A 12,588-nucleotide genomic window follows, 5' to 3' on the forward strand; every position below is an offset into this window, starting at 1 on the left:
ATGATTAGCCAGGCGTGGTGGCACGCACCTGTAGTCCCAGCCACTCAAGAAGCTGATGTGGGAGGATCACTTGAGCCCAGGAAGTCGAGGTTGCAGTGAGTGGTGATTGTGCCATTGCACTCTAGCCTGGGCAACAGAGTGAGACTCTGTTTCATACACACACACACACACACACACACACACAAAATCAACACAATCTTTATCATGCACAACCTTTTTGTGCATGATAAAGAAAATCCTATGTAATCCTGGAGTGATTTGGTTTTTAAAACTATACACTAATGTAGATCATTATCAAGACTTTAAAAAAATTTAAATCGTCTGCAATGATTCTTCCTTATTTACATGCTTATTTATATCTACCACTATCTCTGCCGCTGCCACCAAGAACATGAATAGGTTAGTTCTGTTAATAGCTGAGTGACCATTGTAACTTTTGAGTCTTGGTTTCCTCATCTGTAAAATGGCAATAGTCTCTTCTCGTAATGTTTAAAATAGGTAATGTAAATCACCTAGCTGAATTCTTGATAATACTGACAAAATAAATATTACCCTTTAGTAGATTAAACATTCAGTGACCATATAATAAGGAAAAGTGGCATTTATTGAGTACCTGAAATGTACCAAGACTGAGTGAAGCTTTATGTGCTGTGTTTGACCTCTCCCAGACTGCCTGGTGTGATGAGAAGACACTCAGTGTCTTCATACCTTAGGAGCCTGTCAGAGCCCTGTGGCAGGCCGTCCTCCTCAGCAGCCCTTCAGGTCTCTTGCCAATTGCAGGTTCCAGTGTTATGCCTTCTAGTCTATAAAATGATTATCATTCAGGCCTTCCAGGTTTGTTTGTGCTTGGATTTGTTAAGTCCAGACCATCCTGTGTGTATTTGCCACCATTTAGTCTTGTTCTCCTTACATGGCTGCTTCAAAGGTTGGCTTGAGAATGCCATTTCCCCATTACCTCTCCAATAAAGGCTCCATAAAAGATTCATTCCATCTGCTTTTATGTTTCATCTGAGTGCTGCTTTTAACTTTTCATTTCTGAGTGCTTCCTTTATGCCTTAAGTAGTCTCATCGACTTCTTGCTTTTGATTTATTGAAGAATCCTTTTGTAGTTGACTTTAGTGTTCCTTTTAAAAGATACTTCTGAAATTATTTTTTTGTTCTGTTTAATTTCAGGTCTCACTTATTTGTTCACTTTGAACTTTTCTGTTTTCTTTATTGGGTGCCTGTAAATTGAAAAAATAAAACATAAATGACTTTTTCTTGGTGCCAATTAGCCATTCAGGGCTGTGCTTTTCAGTACCTGGGCTTGATACTTAGAATACCTGGCCTGGAGTCCCAGCTTTACTGCTTACTAATTGTGTGTTTAGGGAAAGTTTACCTCCCTGAGTTTTATCCTAAATTTTGTCATTTGTTAAATGGGAATAATAATCTTATCTAACGTAATAGTGTTGTTTTTAAGATAACATCAGATAATGTGTTTGAAAACATTTTCTAAACCTGAAGATATTGGGTCATTGTTAGTTTTCACATTTTTTTCCTTAGTGTATTCAGGACCTTATCACATAACCCCTTCTATATATACTTTCTCTCATGAAGGCTTCTCATGAAGCCCCTTAGCTTTGTGATCTGTTCATCTTCTTCTTTGTAAGTCTGGGGAAAACCAGTGAAGTCAGAATGCTTACTTGCCGCCTTGAGTTTCATCTTAGCCTGTTAACTTGTATTTTATGCTTTTTGGGTTTTTATTGAGCGTTATACATTCTAAGGTTTGAATCTTATGCTACTTTGGAATCCTAAAGTGTCAGAGCTCAAAAGGAACTCATAAATTGCCAGATTCAGCTCCCTTGTTTTACAGATGGGGCAGCTGAGGCCTCAGGAGGGGAAAGGATTTGCTCAAGGCTATTCTAGACCTCAGGTTCCAGCTCACAGTTTCATATGGCAAGACCAGTGCCGTTTCCAGAGTTCAGTCTATGCTGTTTCCCGTGTGATTGAGTGAATAAGGTACATTGGCTAAAGTGTGATTCAAATGAAGATGACACTGCTGTTGACAGGGGCTGACCTTATCTGAATTAGGTCAAGAGAGTAGAGTTTTTCCAGTCCCTTTTGCAGCGGAGGGGGGAGAAAAAAGGTCTTACATACACACACACACATATATATATATGTATGTATGTATGTATATATCTCCACGTGGTCTTAGTCCATTTAACTTTGCTTGTCTCCCCCTTCCTGGCTTCCTCATCTTCAGAACTCTAAGCTCTCTGCACTGACTGCTGTGGTTCCGGACATCCCAGGTTTCCGCAAGATCCTCCCACGCTCAGATTATATCATCATCCCCAAGAGCAGCCTGCAGGAGGACCGGAGCTGCCCTCAGCTAGAGCTGTGTGTGGCTCAGAACCAGATGTCCCCGAAAGGACCTCCTCTTGTGTCCAACACTGCCCCGGAGACAGTGCCCAGCCATGCAGGCATGGCAGAGCAGTGCCTGGCTGTGGAGGCCCTGGCTGAGGAGGTGGGAGCCCTTACCCAGTCAGGTGCTGTACAGGAGATTGCCACCTCAGAGATCCTCAACCAGGATGTGCTCCTAGAGGATGCTTCCCTGGAAGTAGGAGAGAGCCACCAACCTTACCAGACAAGCCTGGTAATTGAAGAGACCTTGGTGAATGGCTCAGCAGACCTCCCCACTGGAAGCCTGGCTGTGCCCCACCCCCAGGTTGGAGAGAGTGTATCAGTGGTAACAGTCATGAGGGTAAGTGGCTTTGGTACTGGTGTCTTTGGCTTTGTCTAGAGTTACTTAAAGGGCAGCTAGCACCATGCAGTGTGATTCCAGAGCAGTGGTAATCAAGAACACTGATGTGGCGCTTCTACTGATACTGCAGTTTGAATGTTTCTTGCCCCTGCGCTCACTCCAGAGTTCTTTGGAATTTCTCAGGCACTCTTACCAACTCTACCCAGCTTAGCCAGAATTTTCTTCACGTGAGGTGGTTCATAAGCTACATTAGCAAGAAAGCTGCAAATTGTATTTGAGTTATTCATGAGTCAAAGCTAGGATCTGTTAGGCAATTTAGTATCAGTCAGGGTTTTGTTTTCTGAAGACTGCTTCCTTTTCTTGAAGTGGGATGTCACTCTGTTGCCCAAGCTGGTCTTGCATTCCTGGGCTTAAGCAGTCCTCCTGCCTCAGCCTCCCAAGTAGCCAGGATTATAGGCTTGTGCCACCACACTGGCTCCCTGAAGACTATTTCAGCAAACAATGGCACCTTGAGCAGTGTACAAGAATTTTCACACAAGACCTGTACCAAGGTCTTCCTGGGTTCAGATGGGGTAGGAAGAAAAAGGTTATCTTCAAGGCCAGGTTGATGGGACTCATATCTGAGAAAGAGGAACCAAGTTTCCACAGTGGCGTAAGTGTCATTCTCAGCTGAAGGGAAAGCAGCACTTTTAGCGATCCCAACAACCTCATCTAGAAGTGGAAGTGGAGAGAAACTGCTACCATGCGGTAGTATAATATATAACCTGCCCTCTATAACCTTGGAGAGGATGGCATTCTCAGCGATGGGAATCTTTCTGTAGCCCTATGGCCTGGGCAGAAGAGAACAAGTACCCCTGCAATCTGTCCCAGGCCTAAATCCTTATTTGTTACCTCAGTGCTGTTTATGATAATGAAGTGTGCAACTAGCCTGTTTTTGTTGTTGTTTTTTGAGACGGAGTTTTGCTCTTGTCGCCCAGGCTGGAATACAGTGGCGAGATCTCAGCTCACTGCAACCTCCACCTCCCGGGTTCAAGCGTTTCTCCTGCCTTGGCCTCCAAGTAGCTGTGATTACAAGCGTGCGCAACCACGCCTGGCTAATTTTTGTATTTTTTTTTTTTTTTAGTAGAGACAGGGCTTCACCACGTTGGCCAGGCTGGTCTTGAACTCCTGACCTCGAGTGATCCACTCACCTCAGCCTCCCAAAATGCTGGGATTAACAGGCGTGAGCCACTGCACCTGGCCACCACTAGCCTGTTTAAAGCAGGTAAATAGGGTGCTAAGAACACTTGAAAGGGTTAGAATTGGATTCTCTTACTAACTGCTTATGTGATCTTCGAAGTCCTAAATCTCTTAGAACCTCAGTTTTCTCATCTGTAAAATAAAGATAGCACATTTCCTGGGGTAATAGTTTTCTCTTTGTTCTTAATTAAACTTTTTGAGATCATCATAAATTCATTCCTTTTGATAAGCACACTGGGATGAGTACACTGTCTGTTATTAAACTTAATCCAGGCTTCCAGTGTCGAGTGGCCTGGGTGTTTACTCTGTTTCAGTGAAACTGTCCTCTTCGTTGCCCGTAGGATTCCAGTGAGAGTAGCTCCTCTGCACCAGCCACACAGTTCATCATGTTGCCTCTGCCTGCCTACTCAGTTGTGGAGAACCCCACCTCCATCAAACTGGTCAGTACTGTGTGTGGGGGATTGATGGCAATTAGGGTGTCATAAGCATTTTTTTCTATGTAGATTTGTTTTTTTTTTTTTTTCTTTCTGAGCTACCAGTTGTAGGACCAAGTGGATTTCTAAAAGTATTAGAACCTCAGGATGTGAGAACTGGCAAAGGTTTCAGAGATTATGTGGTCCATATGCTCTTAATGGGGGTGAGGGGTTGTAGATAGATCTCCATGGGATCCATGAACTCACCTCAAGTTTTATACAAACCTTTTTCCTGGAATAGTTTCCATGACTTCTACAAAATTTTCATAAGTGTACATGATTTAGGAAAATGAGCAGCTGATGATCTAATTCAATACTGTGATCGTACAGATTAGGAAAAGGACCCAGAGGAGAGAAGGGACTTGTTCAAGGTTACAACACAAGTCAGACTGGATTCTAGTTTCTTGATTCCCAGTTGATATTTTTTTCAGCATTGGGGCTGAGATTTATCCCTAACTCTTTCTCTTTTTCTGACACTATTATAAATGGCATTTTAAGAAAATTTTCAATATCTGATTGCCTACAGCTAATACCTCGTAATACAGTTGATTGCTTTGTATATTGGGCTTGTATTCTGCAACTTTGCTTAACTCACTTATTAGTTCTGGTAACTTTTGTAGGTGCTGTTGAATTTTCTACATAGTTAATCATGCTGTCTACATGTAATGACAGTTTTATATCTCCTTTCTGATTTGAATTCCTTCTTTCTTTTTCTTGCCTTATAATATTGTCTAGGACTTCTGGTACAATGCTGAATAGAAGTTGTAAGAGCAGACATCTTTGCCTTGTCCTCATGTAAGGAGGAAAGGATTCAGTCCTTCCTCATTAAGTATATTAACTATAGGTTTTTCCTACATGCCCTTTATCATGTTTAAGAGTTCCCTCTATTCCTAATTTTCTGAGAGTTTTTATCAGGAATGGATGTTGGATTTTGTCAAATGCTTTTTCTGTGTCTATTGAGAGTATTATAAGAATTTTCCAGAAGTTGGTTAAGGTGGTGAACTTCACTATTATTCAAATTTTAAACCACCCTTGTATTCCTGGGACAAACCCCATTTGACAATGATGTATTATCCCTCTCACAGATTGTTGGATTTGATTTGCTAAAAATTTTGCTCAGAATTTGGCTCAGAATTTCCTTGTACAGTCTGTCCGCTTTTTGTATCAGGGTAATGCTTGCCTCTTAAAATGACTTGGGAAATATTTTCTCCACCTCAGTTCTTTTCCTTAAATGGTAGTATTACCAGTGAAGTCATCTGGGCCTGGAATTTTCTTTGTCAGAAGGTTTTTAACTGCAAGCCCAATTTTAAAAATATATAAAGTTGTTCATAACATTCCCTTATTACCCTGTAATAAACACTGTACTGATCTACAAAGATAATTTGGACTGTTGTTCCCCTATTGCTGACAGATGAAAAAGTTTAGACCTTAAAATAATACCTGATTCTGTTGGCCACTTCTGGTTAAGGCCACTCTCTCCAGCTTTCCAATGACAAGTAATGCTTTACATTACAGCCAACTAATATTCTAAGATTCTTAGAAATGGACAAACCACTTGTTGCTTATTTTGGTTGTTTCTGGACGGTTACTACCTGTGTGGAAAAATTCAGGATGCTAAACAACAGTGTAACTTTATGGCCTGGTACTACACTGGAGCATGTCACAAGTTTGCAAGGGCAGTGACTCCTCCCTCTACTAACGGATACTACCAGAGACTTCACACAGCACAGACCTCGATTACTAACACCTAAATATTAGCACCCCATGGGATTTGCAGTCCCTGTGTTCATGCCTAGTACTTTGGTAAGCTCCACACCAGGCACATACTGTTTTGTGCAATCTTTAAAGACATCTGCAATAGACAATATGCAGTTTGTTTATAAACTATGAGGTTTATGAACAGAGAGAACTCTTTACATTTGCTATTATGTCTTAACAGGCACAATCTGAAATACAATTTTGTACTAGCAGTGTATAAAAATACTTTCTAAACAATACTTTTGATAGGTACAGTAGCACTTTAAAGAAAACCACTGTGTAGTTATTCCTTTTGAGGACCTACTATAACAATTCAACTTACTGTCCCCAGCTACATCTAAAGCACGAACGTGGAAAGCAAGTTCTCTTACCCAGGTACACACCACACACACCCACGTACTGAAACAATCTCCATCTATGATGCATGCTGATGAGGCATCAGTCTCAAACAGGGCATGAGATGACGGTGTTTGGAGCCTGTTTCCATTTCCAGGTTTGGTATGAATGAACAAAAGGCAAAGGCAAGATGGAGTCTGTGTATGGGCCCTCTCTAGGAGTTTAATCTGGCATACCAATATTTAACTTGGGAGGTGGGGGAACGTATTTCCCGGGGCTCTGGATTAAGACTACCTGATCTTCCTTCCAAACACTGGAGCAATTTTTGGAGCTTCTGGAACCGATGTTTCTTCAGCACCTTCACTATCTTCCTGATGGAGAATGTATGAAATGTTTCCATATTCTCTTAAAAGTGGGAAAATTTCAAGCAGAAATTGACAGAAGTCTCTGCGAATACCAAACCACTAATGATTGCCCCCTTTTCACCTAAATGTTGTGACCATTAAAGTTAGTAACAAAAGCCAAAGGGGGACAAATATGGAAATATAGGAGAATGTATTGCGGCCATCCAATCTGTGAACCAGCAGGACCTCAAAGGTGAGCAGGGCACGACATCAGTCATTATCCAGCTGATGTCCATGGTCACGTGTATTCTTCACTGCCCCAATAGTTCTCATTTGTTCTTTTTCTAGTTTTTTAAGGTAGAAGCTGATGTCATTGATTCAAAACCTTTCTTTTCTTTTCTCTTTTTTTTTTTTTTTTTGGTAGATAAGGTTTCACTCTGTTGCCCACACTAGAGTACAGTGGCACAATCATGGCTCACTGCATCCTTGACTTCCCGGGATTGACCTGCCTGCCCCAGCCTCTCAAGTAGCTGGGACCACAGGTGTACACCAATATACCCAGCTAATTGTTTTAAATTATTTGCAGAGACGGGGGTCTCTCTGTGTTGCCCAGGCTGGTCTTAGAACTCCTGGGCTCAGGCAATCCTCCTGCCTTAGCCTCCGAAAGTGTTGGAATTACAGGTATGAGCCACCGTGCCCAGCTCTTTCTTTCTTTTCTAATGTAGGTGCTTACTGCTATGAATTTCCCTCTAAGCACTGCTTTAGTGGCATTCCACAAATTCTGATATGGTGTGTTTTCATTTTCATTCAATTCAAATACTTTCTAATTTACATCTTTGACCAATGAGATATTTAGAAGCTATTATTTACTCTCCAAATATTTGGGGATTTTCCAGATATCTTTCTGTTATTGATTTATAATTTAATACCACTGTGGCCTGACCTTTTTGATTTATATAAACTGAATCCCTTTAAATTTATTGAGGCTTGTCTTACGGCCCAGAATGTGGTCTGTCTCGATAAATGTTATGTACACTTGAAGAGAATGCATAGTCTGCTATTGGGTGGAATGTTCTATACATATCTAATTAGGTCAAATTGATTGATAATGTTCAACCCTTTTATATCCTTACTGATTTTGTTTACTTGTTCTATCAGTTATAAGAGAAAGCATCTGGCCAGGCATGGTGATATGTGCCTGTAATCCTAGCACTTTGAGAGACTGAAGCAGAAGGATTGCTTGAGCCCAGGAGTTCAAGACCAGCCTGGGCAAGGCAGGGAGACCCCATCTCTACAAAAAAAAGGCTGAGGTGGGAGGATTGCTTGGGCCCAGGAGTTGGAGGATACTCCAACTGTGATCGTGCCACTGCACTGTGTAGCCTAAGCAACAGACTGAGATTCTCCAAAAAAAAAAAAGGAGGTGACATCTAACTATCCTTGTAGATTTGTCTATTTCTTACAGTTCTCTTAATTTTTGTGTCATGAATTTTGACTCTATTGTGAAGTATGTAAGCATCTAGGATTGTTGTGCCCTCTTGATAAATTGACCCCTGTGTTATTACGAAATGACCTTTATCTCTAGTAATCTTTGCTCTGAAATCTACTTTGTCTAATGTCTAGCTTTTAAAAATTATTGTTATATCAATAAATTTATTTTTCCATCCTTTTAACTAATTTATATCTTCATAAAGTGTTTTTGTTTTGTTCTGCTTTGTGTAGATAGCATATAGTTTGAATATAAAAGCAAGACCCTCTGACGGTCTCTGTCTTTAAAAGATATTGTGTAAGCCATTAATATTTAATATGATTATTGATATGGTTACATTTAGATCTATTATCTTGCTATTTGTCTCATCTGTTCTGCCTTCTTCTGATGTGATTATTTTTTATGGATCTGTTTTCTTTCTCTTAGTGGCTTATTAGCTATTGACTTTGTTTTGGTTATTTTAGTAGTTTCTTTAGGGCTCAAGTACATATTTTTAACTTACCAGTTTATTTTATCTTCAAAAATGTCTGCTGCAGATAAACAATATGTTGTAGATAAGAAAGCTGCAATATTTTAAAATAGGAACAGCCTGTAGCTTTGACTCATGGCGAAACTGCTTGTTTCTCCTGAGTCTTTATTCTCCTGGAAATTACTGTTCTTTCATTTAGAACATTTATTATTATTAGAGAAATTACATTTCTCTAATAAATGTCAGCCAAGCACTTCTAGAAAAGTGTTTTATGATTAATACTTAGGACTGAGACATCATCCTTGAACATTAGCAATTTTTTTCCTAAAGTCATTTCTCTAGCCTACTGTTAAGGAATATTCCCAAGTTCATGGTAATTTACTTATAAAACTAACTTATCTTAAATTTTTACTCTGCTTTCTTGAGGTGTTCGGAATGAGAATTATACATTGGCCACAACCTGAGAAAGGATCAGAGATGTTTTATATTCCAGTATTAATAGTCAATCTAAGTGAATGTTTTCTCATTCCTTATGTCACTTTCTCAGCAAGACACGCCTATAAAATAGGAAAAACAGGTGATTTTACAGAGGAAGAAACTCAGGGCCCAAGAGTTAAGGTCCCTTACCACCAGGTCATCCAGTGTATTAGTGGCAAAATTGGAACCCAAATCTTGGTCTTTCTCTCTTTTGGTGCCATACGACTTCACACTCATCCTTGACTTAATACCACTGTCATAATTGCTTTTTCCTTAGGCTTCCTTGCAGAGGTAGCTAATGGTAGTTTGGTGTTTCCCCAATGGAGTTTTTTGCTTTTCGGCTGGACTAGGGAAGCTGGGATTAATAGCTGAGTAAACATTCGTATGTGACAGAACAAATCTGACAGAGAAATGGGTTTTTTTCCAGCTTTAATCTAGAAGTGAAGCATGACTAATGAATGAGTCATTTCTATTTGTAGCTGAAATATAATAACCCATTGTAATACATTTTGCTCAAAGGGAGATCAGTGGAGATGATAAGAGCCAGTGGCTATATATATTAATATGCAAATAACTACATTCTGTTGAGTATCAAAGGATGGGCCTGGCTTATACCCTGAATTGCCCTTATTTTTGAATCCTGAATTGCCCTTATTTTTGAATCCTGAATTGCCCTTATTTTTTCAGTGACCATGGATCTATTTTTATTCTGAATCCCAAGTCCTTAGTTGTCTGAAGAAGAAGATGAAGCAAATTCTTTGAAGTATTTAGAGCCAGAGGGTGCAGCTGGATGCATAGAAGGAATGTTGGACCAAGAATAGAGAAATCTGGGTTCTAGGTCTAGCTCTGCCCTTGATTGATGATATGAGGCAAAGCATTTAAACCTCAGTAGTAATAATACATACTTAATACAATTGCTGAGAGTATTAAATGACATATTGATAAAGTGTTTAGCACTGTGTGGTGCCTAGCTCAATGCATAGCAACTATCACTTTCTTCATTCTTCTGGTACCTAACTGTAACTTTGGGCAATTGTCTTTCCCCATTTGAACTTAGTTTCTCCATTTCTAAAAAGTGAATTTGTTGTGTTGTAGTACCTTTCCAACACTGACCTTTTATGGTAGGATTATGAATTGGTTATCCTCCCATAAGCTCGTGACCTCCTGGTGTTGGCTGTGGTTATAGTGGTCATCTGAGTCTGAGACAGGTTGGATTGTTCTATTGATTCTGATGTACTCTTTATTTACAGACCACTACATATACCCGCCGGGGCCATGGGACATGCACCAGCCCAGGGTGCTCCTTTACATATGTCACCAGGCACAAGCCACCTAAGTGCCCTACCTGTGGTAACTTCCTAGGAGGGAAGTGGATTCCAAAGGTAAGGTCCATTGGCTGTTGCTGCTTTGGAAGCCTCACAGAGTAGGCTTTCTGTTTGCCATTAGGAACAGGTGATTTTTAAAAAGTTAACATTTGTTTTTACTGTCTGACTATACAAGTAAATCATTTCCATTGTATATAGTTTGTTTAAAAAATAACACAAGAAAAATAAATTGTTATCCAAACTCATATACCATCCAAAGAAAAGCCGTTATTAACATTTTGGTGTACTTCGTTCCAGTCTTTTTTCTGTGAATAAGTTCTGTATCTGTTTATTTCTTCTTTCCCTCTTTTTCAAATAGAGATGGGGTCTTGCTCTGTTGCTCTGGCCTCAAACTATCTCCTATCTCGGCCTCCGAAAGTGCTGGGATTACAGCACTGTGAGCCACTGTTTTCCCTTTTTTTCTATTTTTTCGTGGATATCTCCAATACTATAATATTTTACTTTTTTAAATTTAACATATCATGCCTTTAAATATTCTTCAAAAATATTACCTGTTTCATAATTTCCATGAACTACTACACCATGTTTATTTACTTATTTCTGTCATCCCCTTATCTATATATATAGATGTCTATATCTGTGTCTTTAACATTTTTATTTAACACTCATCGCCAGTTAACAGTGTTTCTGTTTATGTTACATTATGAGTTCCTTAATGACCTTGGTATCCCCCACAGCCTTTGCCCATAGAAGACATTGAAGAAATAAATGAGCATCACAGCTGTGCCCTTTTGAAGTTGCGTTTAACATGCTGTCACCTGTGTATGCTTGGTGCACACTAGATAAAACATACATACTTGCCACATTTTTATATGAAACTATACATTTTAAGGGCTAAAATGGGCGGAATAGGCAGTAAATTCTCACCTCGTTCAGAGAGGAGAGACATTTGTAAGGCCTGGGACAGACAGGGAAGGTTTTATAGAAGAGAGAGAGTCTTGAAGAATCAACAGAATTTGGGTGGGTAGAAAAGGAAAGAGAGGACATTATTTTAGTGAAAATTGCTTAGGTTGGGATTGTGATTATCACATGTTTAACTCAGCATAGTCCAAACATATATGTGTAGAAAAACCTTATAGCAGCATACTTTAAATTTCTCCAGGGCAATTTTCACATCTCTTTGACAAATACTGGGATGGTGACTTGCCCTCTGGATGAGTGTTTTTGCTTCTGGCTAAGTTCAGGGTAGCACCAATTCCAGGAGACAGAACAGGATAATTGAGAACACAATTCTGGAGTTAGCTACCTCAGTTCAGACCCCTACTTCCCAAGGTTTCTAACTATGTAATCTTGGTCAAGACATCTATATCTGTTCTGGATTTAAGTTTTGTCTCATCTGTAAATGGAAGGTAGTACCTACTTCATTAGGGATGTTAGCAGGGTCACATAAGATTATCCATATAGACTAAATGGCACCGTTTCTGGTATACATTAGATCTTCAGTGAGTGCCCTGCTATCATCATGATAGACATCAATGTAATTATTAGCCCTACTATTGCTCTTCATGTTGTCACTTCTAGGGTCAGGAAGGACCTAGTGCTAATGTCTCACAGGAGGTTTTGTAAAGCTCTTGTGCCATCTTCTCTGATGTGCTTCTGTGAAGCCATCAGTGTATTCCCAGTGTATTCCCCAAAAAGGCAGTTCTCTAGCTGCAGTAGGGAGATTGAACTGCATAGTAGTCAGAATTTGCCTTGGCCTTTCTTGACTGATGCAAAGCAGGTCTCTTAAATGACCATATTTCCTGCGCTTGTGCGTGAAAGACTGTCAGTGATCGTTGTGGGCTTGTCCCTCCTGCAGGCTATTTTTACTTTGGCTTTTTCATTTCTTGTATGTGTGGTTTCTTTCCACTTTGACTGAAATAACTTTTTTTTTTTTTTTTT

At 39.8% G+C, this 12,588-nt stretch overlaps 1 protein-coding gene across 2 annotated transcripts in view; it reads left to right on the plus strand.

The window, feature by feature from the left end:
• HMGXB3 (HMG box domain containing 3) overlaps nucleotides 1–12,588 on the plus strand; it is a 53,756-nt gene that overhangs the window by 8,408 nt on the left and 32,760 nt on the right. For both annotated transcript variants that reach the window (XM_011931545.1, XM_011931546.1), the window contains exons 5-7: nucleotides 2,243–2,740; nucleotides 4,321–4,419; nucleotides 10,573–10,704. In XM_011931545.1, the coding sequence (XP_011786935.1) occupies nucleotides 2,243–2,740; nucleotides 4,321–4,419; nucleotides 10,573–10,704 (729 nt within the window). The remainder of the gene's footprint in view (nucleotides 1–2,242; nucleotides 2,741–4,320; nucleotides 4,420–10,572; nucleotides 10,705–12,588) is intronic.

Source organism: Colobus angolensis, unplaced genomic scaffold (assembly GCF_000951035.1).
Source record: "Colobus angolensis palliatus isolate OR3802 unplaced genomic scaffold, Cang.pa_1.0 Scaffold90, whole genome shotgun sequence".
NCBI lineage: Eukaryota > Metazoa > Chordata > Mammalia > Primates > Cercopithecidae > Colobus > Colobus angolensis.